Source organism: Ahaetulla prasina, chromosome 6, assembly GCF_028640845.1.
Source record: "Ahaetulla prasina isolate Xishuangbanna chromosome 6, ASM2864084v1, whole genome shotgun sequence".
Lineage (NCBI taxonomy): Eukaryota > Metazoa > Chordata > Lepidosauria > Squamata > Colubridae > Ahaetulla > Ahaetulla prasina.
Window position 1 is genome coordinate 78,844,933 of NC_080544.1, and position 13,521 is coordinate 78,858,453.

The 13,521-nt window shown below is 33.9% G+C and overlaps 1 protein-coding gene across 2 annotated transcripts in view; it reads left to right on the forward strand.

Annotated features, from left to right (window-relative positions):
• Positions 1–13,521, forward strand: part of PLS1 (plastin 1) — a 74,408-nt gene that overhangs the window by 25,093 nt on the left and 35,794 nt on the right. For both annotated transcript variants that reach the window (XM_058188476.1, XM_058188475.1), the window contains 7 exons: positions 3,811–3,940; positions 4,180–4,312; positions 5,282–5,363; positions 7,339–7,504; positions 7,617–7,759; positions 8,486–8,581; positions 9,927–10,122. In XM_058188476.1, the coding sequence (XP_058044459.1) occupies positions 3,811–3,940; positions 4,180–4,312; positions 5,282–5,363; positions 7,339–7,504; positions 7,617–7,759; positions 8,486–8,581; positions 9,927–10,122 (946 nt within the window). The remainder of the gene's footprint in view (positions 1–3,810; positions 3,941–4,179; positions 4,313–5,281; positions 5,364–7,338; positions 7,505–7,616; positions 7,760–8,485; positions 8,582–9,926; positions 10,123–13,521) is intronic.

Genomic DNA, 13,521 nt, shown 5'->3' on the forward strand with positions numbered 1-13,521 from the left:
CACCTCCCCCCATGTTTAGAATGATGTGGACATTTGAAGGCTTGAAAACACGTGACCAAGGCGTTAATATATTTTCTCTGAGCCTTGGATTGTTCAGGCTGTACTTCCTATTTCCACTTATACTTGACTTGGATTATTAAACATCTTGGATTTGCTAGGACAGTCCAAGTTTTGGAGAATTATGTCTTATGCATTATGCCTAAGCATTATGCATGTCCTATAACATCATAAAATGTCACAATTTTAAAGAACCTGTTCTAGGTGATAAATAGCAGCAGATGTGAGTTCTGAGAATAATGCAAGCAACAGCTTTTGCATTCACTACTATCACACCTATGCAAATATTTGAACAGCAACATGGAAAGCATATACAAGTGGCAAAAGACAGATTGTCACTTTTATTGTGTTTTTGAAGTCCTGTAAAGACATGGCATCACATTTAAAGTTGGTAATAAATATTATTTATTTATTTTTATTTTATTTATTTGTCAATCGTATATAAGATAACAGGTAAAAGTATAAACATAATTTGGATACATGAAAAGTGTAAGTAAAAAAGGAATATTAGGACAGGGACGGTAGGCACACAGGTGCACTTATGCATGCCCCTTACAGACCTCTTAGGAATGGGGTGAGGTCAACAGACAGTTTAAGCTTAAAGTTTTGGGGGTTTGGGGAAGAAACTACAGAGTCAGGTAGTGCATTCCAGGCATTGACCACTCTGTTACTGAAGTCATATTTTCTGCAATCAAGTTTGGAGCGGTTTACCTTGAGTTTGTAGCTATTATTTGCTAGTGTATTGTTGTGGTTGAAGCTGAAGTAGTCATTGACAGGTGGTAGATAATTTTATGTACTACGCTTAGGTCAGACTGAAGTCGGTGTAGTTCTAAGTTGTCTAAGCCCAAAATTTGGAGTCTGGTAATAAGGTATTTTATTGTGAGCAGAGGAGTGGACGACTCTTCTTGTGAAATATCTCTGGCCCCTCTCGATTGTATTTATGTCCGATATGCAGTGTGGGCTCCAGACAGATAAGCTGTATTCTAGAATTGGTCTAGCAAATGTTTTGTATGCTCTAGTTAGTAGTACAATATTACCAGAGAAGAAGCTATGCAAGATTAGGTTAACAACTCTTAGTGCCTTTTTGGCAATGTTGTTACAGTGGGCTCTGGCACTTAGATCTTTAAAAATGAGTACTTCAAGGTGCTTGACAGAGTGAGGGTCATCTATAAGGTCATGTCCATCTAATTTGTATTTTATGTTTTGATTTTTTTTGCCAATGTACAAGACAGAGCATTTGTTGGTAGAGACTTGAAGTTGCCACTTGTTAGACCAATCTGACACATAGTCAAAGTCTTTTTGAAGGGTAGTTGCATTGTCTATAGTGTTGAATAGTTTAACATCATCAGTGAAGAGAACACAGTTGCTTTTAATATGATTGCAAAGGTCATTTATGTAAAGTATGAAGAGTGTTGGACCTAAAGCACTGCCTGGGGAACACCACTATTAACAGGTACAGGATTTGATAGAGCGCTTCCTATTTTGACCACTTGTCTGTTTGACAGGAAGGCAGCTATCCATTTATGTAGGAGTCCAGAAATGCCACAGGATTTTAGTTTTAGAAGTCTTTGTAAACTTTATTTATTTATTTATTTATTTATTTATTTATTTATTTATTTATTTTATTTGTCACAACAATATATGTACGCATCACATATCAAACTGCGTCTATTGCTTTGCCCTGATTGAGATTTGTAGTCCATATTTTTTTGCAATGTAGTAGCTGTAGATTACAAGATCATTTTTTTCTGAAACCAAATTGTTTGATAGAAAGTAGGTTGTTTGTCTCTAGTGGAGGGTAATAGATTGGTTAATGATTGATTCCATAATTTCCAGGTGACGCAACATAAAGAGATTGGTCTGTAATTTTCAACTAGGCTATTAATTAATTATTATTAAGTATTGCCTTAATAATTTGAAGATGTTCATTGTTTATCAGAGGCTGGGATTTACATGTGTATTGTTTAATTCTTGTTTGTAAAGTATTTCCAAAATATGTCTGGAAATTATTGCAGAAATGTTTTAAATAAACAACATAACCCTAGCTTGTGCCTTGAATTAGGTATGGAGGACAACTAGCAGACAATTACCAGCACTGCAAATTATGCGCATATTAGAAGCAAGTACAGCTGTTTCAAAAGTGTGCAGGATACTTTTACTTACAATTGTACATTGGCATCCTACAATAAAAGTCTGAATAAAAATTAAATAGATGTGACAAAAGAAACACCTTAATAAAACCCCTCAATCAAAAAGAATTATGATATATATGCCCTAAGATTCTGGAAGGAGATACAAACCCTAACAGGTAGCTTTCTTGTTTTTTATTTCTTATTTCTTATTCAGTTTAGGGGCTGGATTAGAACCTGTTGATTTTTTTATTGGTATAAATGAAAAAGTATATTCCTGATAGCTGTATCCAAGATTTTTAATGTATTATTATTATATAAAATAATTCAATTCTCTTATAGTCTAAAAAGATCAAATATGAAGGAATTAAATAATAAGGAATTGGGTTCACAATTATAAATCTTCTTGGTTTGTCCCTTTTTTCTCCCACTTCCCACAAATAATTGATTTACTTTATTATATAACTTTAATGCTTCAGTTAGTTGGAACAATTATGAAGGTGTGCTAAAAAAGAACAGGAAGAAGAAAGTCAGCAATTATACTAATGTTGTGACATGGCTGCTCTTTGATTTTCTATTCTATTTGATGTTAATCATCTGAATCAGAATATAGCTAGAAGGGACCTTCTAATCTAACCCCCTGCTCAAGCAAGAGACCCTATACCATTTCAGATGTGGCTGCCCAGTCTTTTCTTAAAAACCTCCAGTGATGAATATCTATGAAGATTCTCAGTCATTCAGGTCATAGTTGTCCCAAAGGTGCTTTCTGAAGAGGCAACTGGACTTCCTTGTTTTTCTTTCAAGTCTTTTGCTTCTCATCCAAGAAGCTTCTTCAGCTCACTTCTCAGAGCTGAAGAAGCTTCTTTGATGAGAAACTAAACATCTTCAAAGAAAAACAAGAAGGTCTAGTTGCCTCTTCAAAAAAGCACCTTTGGAACTCTGTGATGAAGCACCCACAACTTCTGAAGGCAAGCTGTTCCACTAGTTAATTGTTCTCTTTACTTTTCAGTAATTGTTATGAAGTTTCTTCTTAATTCCAGGCTGCTTCTTTCCTTGATTACTTTCAATCCATTATTTCTTGTCTTGCCTTTTGGTGCTTTGGAAGATAGATTGATCTCCCTCCTCTTTGTTGCAGCCCCTCAAATATTGGAATACTGTTATCATGTCACCCCTAGTCCTTCTTTTCTCTAGAGTCTAGACTATCTATACCCAAATCCTGCAACCAATCTTCATGTTTTAATCTCCAGGCCTTTAATTATCTTAGTTGGTTTTCTCTATACTTTTTTCAAAGTCTCAACATCTTTTTTGTAATATGGTGACCAAAACTGGATGCAGTATTCCAGATATGGTCTTACTAAGGATTTATAAATACTTCACGTGATTTTGATTCTATGCCGCTGTTTATACAACCAAGGATTGTATTGGCTTATTTGGCTGCTGCCACACACTGCTGGCTCATATTTAAATGATCGTCCTCTAGGATTCCATGGTCCCTCTCACAGTTACTATATTTGTGCCATATTTTGCCTAATTTGTACTTTTACCTTTGGTTTTTCCTGCCTAGGTGCAAAACCTTGCTTTTCTCCACATTAAATTTCATTTTCTCCATGTTGTTTTTTCCCAGGTTATTCAGGAATTGAAAAGTAAAGAGATTAGCAAATCATTTCGAAAATCCATAAACAAAAAACTGGGGATTACTGCAATTGGAGGAACATCATCCATTTCCAGTGAGGGAACTCAGCATTCTTACTCAGGTAAAAAAACTGTAATGTTCAAAGAAAATTTTTTGTCAATGTAATGCCAGGATTAACATTTATGCAGGAATATGGATATGGTTCTTATAATTACAGGATGGCCTCCTCAAAATAAAAGATACATAACAGTATTCCCTATTAGGGTTTCTTTTACAGTGTTCTAAGACAGCAAGGTTGAGTCTGTGGCATATATATTGCTAGACTGCTCTTAAAATATATTTTCCTCTTTTATTTTCCAGAAGAAGACAAGGTTGCATTTGTTAACTGGATAAATAAAGCTCTTAAAGATGATCCTGACTGCAAACATTGCCTCCCTATGGATCCATCAGATGATAGCCTTTTTAATTCACTTGCTGATGGCATCCTTCTTTGGTATGTTCAGTTTTTTAAAAAAATGTTTACCAAAATACAGGCTGGAGAGTTCTTAAGGCATTACCATCACTTAATTTTGATACTATAAGCCCTATTTATTTTAGTTAGAAAGTTCAGCAAATTTTGAACTTCCATTGAAATCAATAAAAATTAAACCATATGCAGGTAGTCCTCACTCATGAATATTAATTGGCATTGGGAACTCTGCTGCTAATCAGCATCAGTCATAAAGTGCAATATTGTGTGACTGTCCTGACTTATGAAAGCAGTTCTTTCATGTCCAATTGCTGTTATTCGGCAAATCCTCCAATCCAATCACCGTTTGCTACACAATTGCTGCTTCTGCATTGCTATTAGCAGTCTCATTGAGGAGTTTTACAAAGGAACCATCCATTCTCCTTTACCTCCGCTATCGTTCATATCCACCTTGGATAAGAATGAACTGCTATTTTTAACAGTAGTCTTGGTTGTATCTGGAATGCTTTAATATTAATCTCTACTGATCCCAGAAATTATCCAAATATAAGCATTTGAAAACCAGAGTTAAGCTAACTGTTTCTAGCATGGTTCTGTGGTGCAAGAGCTTTTGTCTTCATTCTCCATGCTAAGTCAAAGTTCTAACATTTTTCATCCTGGCAGGGAGGAAATTTATGTTATATGAACATGCATATACATGCTTATGCCTCTTCTTCTGTCTGTGGTGACTAAGTGCAGATTATTCAGTTAATAACACTTGAATATTAGTATATGAAAAAACTAAATGAATTACCTCTATGTATGGCACTGATGTTATTCCACTTCTGGAAACAAAATACTCATTCCATAAGTTTACATATTCTGTAAGTCTAGTAAATGTTTTGCTATTTAATGTTCACATTTATGGAGAACTTTAATCTGCCAATTTTTAAAATCATTTTACACTGAATTTCTTTCACATTAAGCTAACAATTATTTTTCTTTATTTTTAAGCAAAATGATTAATTTATCTCAGCCAGATACAATTGATGAAAGAGCAATTAATAAGAAGAAGCTTACTGCATTCACTAGATCAGTAAGTAAACAATAGCCAAAATCTAATAGTTGAATGGCAATTAAGAAGATGACGAGGCAAATTGTAAACTGTAAGACATATATGGGTGATGTTTGGGAAGCAGATTAAAATTTAATAGTAGCTCTCATGTAAAATTACATTACAAGATAATGCAAACTTTTGCATTTCTTGTACAAGCCAGAAATGGGATGGATACTAGTATTTTAAAATATTTAAAAGAATTTGGTTTGTTTAAAATTTCTGAGTTGCAATATATCTAATTAAAATGTATTTTAATTTTACAGTTTGGGCCTCATATGTGAGCAAAATCTAAAATTTCTAAATTATTAAAATTATTAGAAAAAGGTTTTAGAAGTTTCTGAATATATAATTAATTTAAATCTACAACTGAAAAGATAAATATAAAAAAACCTTCACGGAGTTACAACAAACCAATGTGTTAGAATTTTTAAAAACTCACATTAGTGTTCTATGATCTCAAAATGCAATTAATTCAACAGAGGGTTCTCTTTCATGTTTATTTGACACCCCGAAAATAGGTAGTTAGATTCCAATTTCCATATGTAACATTTTGGAAGTGACACAGATTTTACGTTTTGGAGTTGATATACATTGAAGATATTTTGGTATAATATTCTCCAGACTCTGAACCTTGCAAAACAAGGAGATTTATTATTGATGGGGTGTAGCTAAGAATATTGTTTTATTTATTTATTATTTTATTTTATTTATTAAATGTATATGTCGTTCTGTCTGAAGCAACTCTGGATGGTTTTACTCCAGTGGGGGGAAAAAGATCCTTAATAGAAAATTCTTTCAGCATAGGAAATAGTTTTTTATTGTATAAAGTGTGATCAATATCATTTCAATTAGCCAAAGTTTAATTTGTTGTTTGAGACCTGGGTTTCAATTATATAGAAGTGTTGAACAGATATTTTTCTTTCAATATTTTTCTATATTTCCTTTATCTTTGTTTCAGCCTTCTTAAATTTCTTATATTTGGGGATTATTATTTTTTTTGGCTTCTGGTTATACATGGAAAAATGCATATAATGGATATATACAATATATCAAATATATAAAATATATATTTAATGCATATACAAGGCAATAAATTGTAACATTTCTAGTTATTTAAACTTTCTATATATACTGTATTGTTGTAGTAAATCCATTAATATATGTAACCCTTTGTGTAAAATAGTTTCCAAGAAGCTTTCTGGAAGATTTTGCAAATCTAACAACTCAGTTTTTCATTTCTAGCATATAATTTGGCACATATTTCTATTGCTAATATATTTGTAACACGTTTGTAGAACGTATCAATTCAAGTTGTTCTAGTGCCAGTTTTGTTATGCCTATTAGCTTCCTCCAATTTTACATTTTCCCCCTCCAAATGTCTTTTTGTTTCAACATAATTCTTTTTTCCATTCAAAACTTGTGTTTGTGTGTGTGTATTAGTATTCTATTTAGATATCATAGTTATATGGCAATTTTTTGAAAATCCTAGCACAGGCATACTGTGAGTTATGATGGTAACATTTATATAGAATAGAACAGAACAGAACAGAATAGAATAGAATTTTTTATTGGCCAAGTGTGATTGGACACACAAGGAATTTGTCTTGGTGTATATGCTTTCAGTGTACATAAAAGAAAAGATACGTTCATCAAGAATTCTAAGGTACAACACTTAATGATAGTCATAGGGTACAAATAAGCAATCAGGAAATTGTTAAGTTACTAAAAGAATAAACATAAATTAATAGCTGTATTAAAAAGGGCCTATATTCTATCAGCTCTTTCAAAGGAAAAATACCTAATATATAATAATTTATTAAATGCTGACTTTCAGTGTTTCAAATATGCTGAAAACAGTTTAGATGTCAGCTGATTTATGAAATACTTTCTTAGTCTGTTCATTCTACATCTGTTTCTTTCTAACATGGTTTTTTTTTTTTTGCTTTGCTTTTAGGAAAATCTAGATCTAGCACTAAATTCTGCATCAGCTATTGGCTGTACAGTAGTTAACATTGGATCACAAGATCTAATAGATGGAAAGCCACATTTGGTGTTAGGATTATTATGGCAAATTATTAAAGTTGGGCTTTTTTCTGACATAGAGATTTCCAGAAATGAAGGTGAGAATTTTAAACATTCATAAGGAATAATAAATTCTGTAGTTTAAGCATATTCTTTTATTTGTTGTTCTTTTGAAGTTCCAGAATAATATTTATTGAAAACATTTTCCAGCTCTTATTGGTTTACTAAGTGATGAAGAAGAATTGGAGCAATTAATGAAATTGTCTCCAGAAGAACTTCTGCTACGCTGGGTTAACTACCATTTGAATAATGCTGGGTGGAAGAAAATAAGCAACTTTGGTCAAGACATTAAGGTATATCTTACTTAAACTTGTAGTAAACAAAGCAATTATTACAATCTGAATTTTAAAAATAGAACTAATCAAAGTTTTCATAAATTCTTCTGCTGTTACATTTTAATAAAAAGTATACTATTGAAATACTTTTTGAACCTGACATACTATTCCCATACTTCACCAATTTATGAAAGACCATTTTTTAAATAAATAAAGCTATGCTAATAAGTGGCTTAGGAAGTGATTCAGTCTTTACCAGGAGGCTGGGTGTAGTGCTATTGGAGTGGAATATATAACACTTGTCTGACAGATAAGAAATTCCATGGTCTCAAAAAACCATTTATAAAAGCTGAGGACTCCTGGTTCTGCAAAATCTCTGTTGTGAGCCAGTAACACTTGATGTTGCTCTCCATCAAGATCAGCTCCTGTATTTTTTTTAGCACTGTTTATCCAAGCATTTTTTTATTGCTATAATTCTGTAGATACATCCCGAGTATAATCCTATACTTTGTGTCTTTTTCAAAGACCTTTGAAAATCCTTTGATTTAACCTTTGAAAAAAGGATATTACCTGTGATATCCTCCAAGAAATATGAAAATCCATTAACAAAATATGTTCTATGCAGAACCTATAGAGAATATTACAGCAGGCATTATTAGTATAACAATTCCAGTCATTCTCATTTCAGCATCGGATAAGTGTACATGAATAATTTTTGTTTAAAATTTGCATTGTTCATTTTAGGACTCAAAAGCTTATTATCATCTTTTGAATCAAATTGCACCCAAACGAGGCAACAATGGAGAAACAGCCATTGCCATAGACCTTTCAGGTTTTAATGTAAGTGTTCTGTTAAATCTTTCAGATTATAAACACTGGCTAAATTGGAGAACCAAGTTATAGCATTTCTGCTAAACATATCTAACAGATTTCTTGAATAGATAATTAAACAATATGATTGAATGGATAATTAACAATATGATACTTTTAAGTCAATCCTTTTTTTAAAAAAAGGAATAGGTTGCTTTGTATAATCTGACCAACTATGTTAAAAAATTGATAATCCAGCCATCTGATTTGATGGTTTAATAATGAATCTTAATGAGGGATATTTTGAAAATCAAGCTACTGTGTTTCCCCAAAAATAAGACCCTGTCTTACACTTTTTTGACCCCGAAATAAGCACTTGACCTTATTTCTGGGGGAGGTCTTATTATTTTGGGGCCTGTGGAGCAAGATGGGGCTCCTCTTGCCGTCTAACCTGATTTCCACCTCTGTCTCCCTAACCCTAACCAGAGGAAATGGCAGGGACCGGCTGCACAAGTGCTTAAATATTTTCAGGGAAGGCTTCTTTTTGGGGAGGGCTTATATTAGCGCATGCGCTCAAAAGTCTGATTGGGCTTATTATCCAGGGAGGTCTTATTTTCAAAAAAACAGGGTAGAATATATTTCAAATATACAGTTGAAGATTTATTTCATTTTATTTTTGTCTCAAGTTTATATGGTAGAGTCAGTTATGACTTTTTTTTTACCATTACATAGTTGTAGATTATTCTGATTATTCAAATTGATCTAATTTGGTTTCAAACTCCGAGGCTGAAAAATTTCCAAAACAGTCATTTAAGTCTGAGAAAGGCATGGCTGCTTAAATTATTCAAACAGTATGCTTTGAATGTGCTTCCATAAGTTTAGAGGCACCTATTTTGAAACATTTGTAAAACATTACTATCAGTCACTTAACAAGTAGAAAAGGAGAAAATAAAGGAAAACAAAAGATACCTGTTAGTATTCTCAGTAAAACTCTTCTTGGAATATAACAGCAAACTTTGTTACCCTTCTCCCCCGCCTTATATAGGCTGCTTTTATTTTTTCATAATAATATATTCTTGACTACTGTATTGTGTTTGCCAAGTCAAAATCTGTTCTTAGAGATTAAGAAACCCCTGAGAATGTTATTTTGTGTTTAAATTGTTTCCTTTAGATCTTCTGAGGGAATAGTATAGTAGACTGCTATAAGTGGTCCAAAGCACAGATTCTAAATGCATTTAAATGCAATCAGGAATCTTGCAATAACAGGATTTTCTTTCCAAACAATTTCTGGTTTGCTTCTGTATCTAGAATTTATGTTTAATGCAAAAATGGATGCATATATTTTATTTCAGATTTGCAATTTATTTTCCCCCAGGAACCAAATGATTTGAGGAGGGCTGAATATATGCTTCAACAAGCAGATAAATTGGGTTGCAAACAGTTTGTGACACCTACAGATGTGGTTGCAGGGAACCCTAAACTTAATATAGCCTTTGTTGCAAACCTCTTTAATACATACCCTGCCTTGCAGAAGCCTAAGAACAATTCTTATGATTTCAGTTTATTAGAAGGTAAGTAACGTCAATACATACTAATTGAGATATTAGAGAAAGACCGATTTGTATTTGGTTGTTTATTATTTCTTAATTTAAATAATCTAATTTGGGTATTGTTTGCTTTTTATTTAATAGTGTACTTGCATGTTGCCTCTCCGTTAATGGCTTAGGGTAGCTTAGAGCAATACAATTAAAACAGCAACAGTTTAGTTAAAACAAATGCTAAACCAGATTAAAAGATTTGACTATGATTTGAGCTCCTTTCTAAATCCTAAAGAGAGTGATGTGCTGCCAAATTCTAGCCAGCTGAGTTTCTAGAGTATCTTCAAAAATATCCCATAAAGTCTTTGGTTGTTAGTGTACAAATTTTTCTTCTTCACTTATGGACATGATTTATCAACCAAAGTTAATAAAAGCATCTCTTGATTTTATTAATGGTCCAGAATTTAATGCTGGATTCAAAAGGGACTCTCAGTTTGCAAATCTGATCCTTAATGGAAAATGTACACTTTTCAGAGCAGGCATTTTTCCTAAATCCTGAAGTCCACCTTCTGAATCAGTAGCAACTCCATCTTGACTATGGGAAGTTTCTCTAACATCAAGTCCTTCTTGTTCTCTAACTTAAATAATAATATTATTTTATTGAAAGTTTCATTGAAAGGGATGTGGGAGGGGAGATATGCTAGTTTCCATTCAAAACTATGGGGTAAAATTGGAACACACACCCCTATAAACCTAATTGCACAAGGCAGTTAAGTATGGAAAATATTTCCCCAATACAGGTAGTCCTCAACTTGCAACCATTCTTTTAATGACCATTTGAAGTTACAATGGCACTAAAAAGTGATTTATGACAACTACAGCATCCCCATGATCATGTGATAAAAATTTGAACACTTGGCAACTGACATGTATTTATGATAGTTGTAGTATTTGAGGCTCATGTGACCTTCTGACAAGCAAAGTCAAAGGGGAGGCCAGATTCACTAAACAACCATTTTTAAGTTAACTTCAGTGATCCACTTAACAAGTATGGCTAAAAAGTTGTAAAATGGGGCAAAGTTCACTTAATAATTCTCTTCCTTAGCAATGGAAATTTTGGTCTCAATCGTGGTCATAAGGCAAGGACTACCTGTATAATTGAAGTCCCTCTGCTTTTTTGAATGTAAGAAACATCTGTTTCTGGAGATAGGGTTTGTGGATGGGGAGGAGTTCAAATCATATCAAGATCTTGGATCTTAAATTGTTTTTTTAGGAGTTAAGCACACCCAAATACTGAAATTAGGCTAGTGCTCATAATATTACATTTAATAACTTTCCAATCTTTCTTCATAAAATGCAGATTTGACTCCTCCTACTGTAGGTACTGTATTTAGTTGGAGGCTTTTGGCTTGTAAAATTATATTTTGAAATTTGTTTTCCCTTTCATTCTATTACTGTTATGACTGCCCTCTTTGTAACTGTCCTGCTTTTGTGACATATTAATATTTTTCTTTTAATATGCCATTACAGCTGTGGAAAAATATTAGTAATAGATATTGATTTTAAAGTCATATAAAATGCCAGATTAACTTTACTTGAATACATAATTGAGTTCTTGGGAGTTACGATATGAAACCTCACAAATGTGAATGAAAAAATAAAGTTGTCAAAAGTGAAAACTCCCTTCCCTAAATTCAACTATTTGTTCAAGGCATGTATCAGCTTGAAAGGCTTCCAACAGCTTCCAGTAGTATAAAAACAAGACAATTACTTGCCTCAGGCTTATAAAAGAAAATTATGGTGAAAAAACAAGGCAAACATACAAAATTAAACATAGTTCTTAAGATATATAGTAATTATCAGAAACAGTTGTAATAAAGTTAGAAGTTGCTAGTAGTGTTATAACAATGAACTGGAATGGAAACATTTCAAAGACAGGACAGAAGAATATGGCATTCTATATTCCTCTTAGGACAGCTTGCAATGGTTACTGGATAATTCTTGAAGAACACAAGGGCTTTCCCTCACAGCTATGCTGATATCTGCATTCTTAGCTTGGCAGAAATTTAAGATGATATAATTTGTGCCATTCCATTAAATAAATCCTATTTTGTGTGATAAGACTGGAGATTAGGTGCTGTTCTTATAGTTTTACAGGTAGTCCTCAGTTAATAGAATAGAATAGAATAGAACAGAACAAAACAGAACAGAACAGAACAGAACAGAATAGAATAGAATTTTTTATTGGCCAAGTGTGATTGGACACACAAAGAATTTGTCTTGGTGCATACGCTCTCAGTGTACATAAAGAAAAGATACCTTCATCAAGGTACAACACTTACAACACTTAATGATAGTCATAGGGTACAAATTTAACACTTAATGATACAACACTTAATGATAGTCATAGGCTACAAATAAGCAATTAGGAAACAATCAATATCAGTATAAATTGTAAGGATACAAGCAACAAAATTATAGTCATACAGTCATAAGTGGAAGGAGATGGGTGATGGGAACGATGAGAAGATTAATAGTATGCAGATTTAGTAAATAGTTTGACAGTGTTGAGGGAATTATTTGTTTAGCAGCGTGATGGCACAAGAACCAAAATTTGGATTAGAATTTCCATCATTAAACGATTTAAAGTGTGATATCATGTGACTGTATTGTTTACCAGTAATCCTTTTAGTACCCATTGCCATCATTAAACAAATCTTATCCAGTCCTTAAGCAGGTACTCGGTACTCGGTTGGTGTCTCCCAGCCCTGAGCCTCAATAAGTATGGGTAAGACTGCCTCCTCTTGAACTCCCCCCAACTCCCTAACTCCCCCATCTCTATATTTTTTGGCCACCAGCACTCTACTAACTCTGCTGCCCTGCATTCTACTGGACTTCCCATCCTCCACTGATCTTCACCATCTTCTTCCTGCTGCTGCTGAGAATAATGGCCAGGCTGGACATACCTTTTCAGCATCAGGAGGAAAAAAGTAGCAAATATCAACTGGGAGTGGCAGGGCCAGCAGAGCACAGGTTGCCAGGACTGAGGGAGCAACGTTGTGAGGGGATGCGTGTGCGGCACCATGCACAAGAAGCCTGGCACAGATCTGGGAGGGTGTAAGAGGGGAGTGCACAAGAGGTGCTGTTCAGGTCTGCAAGGGTGCCCAAGTGGTGCCACACAGGTTGGGAGGGTGCCAGCCCAGTACAAGTACAGTGGGGTTGGGAGAGGATGTGCAGGTGGGTGATATACCCCAGTGACTTGGCTTTCTGGGGAAGCCAACAGGAAAGATTGTAAATGGTGATGACATGATTGCAGGATATTTGGCAAGCAGTTGTAAATATGAACTGGTTGCCAATTACTCAGCTAGACATCACATGACAATGGGGTTGGTGGAAAGGCTGGAACTCCAAGGACTGGTTGGGACTGTCATT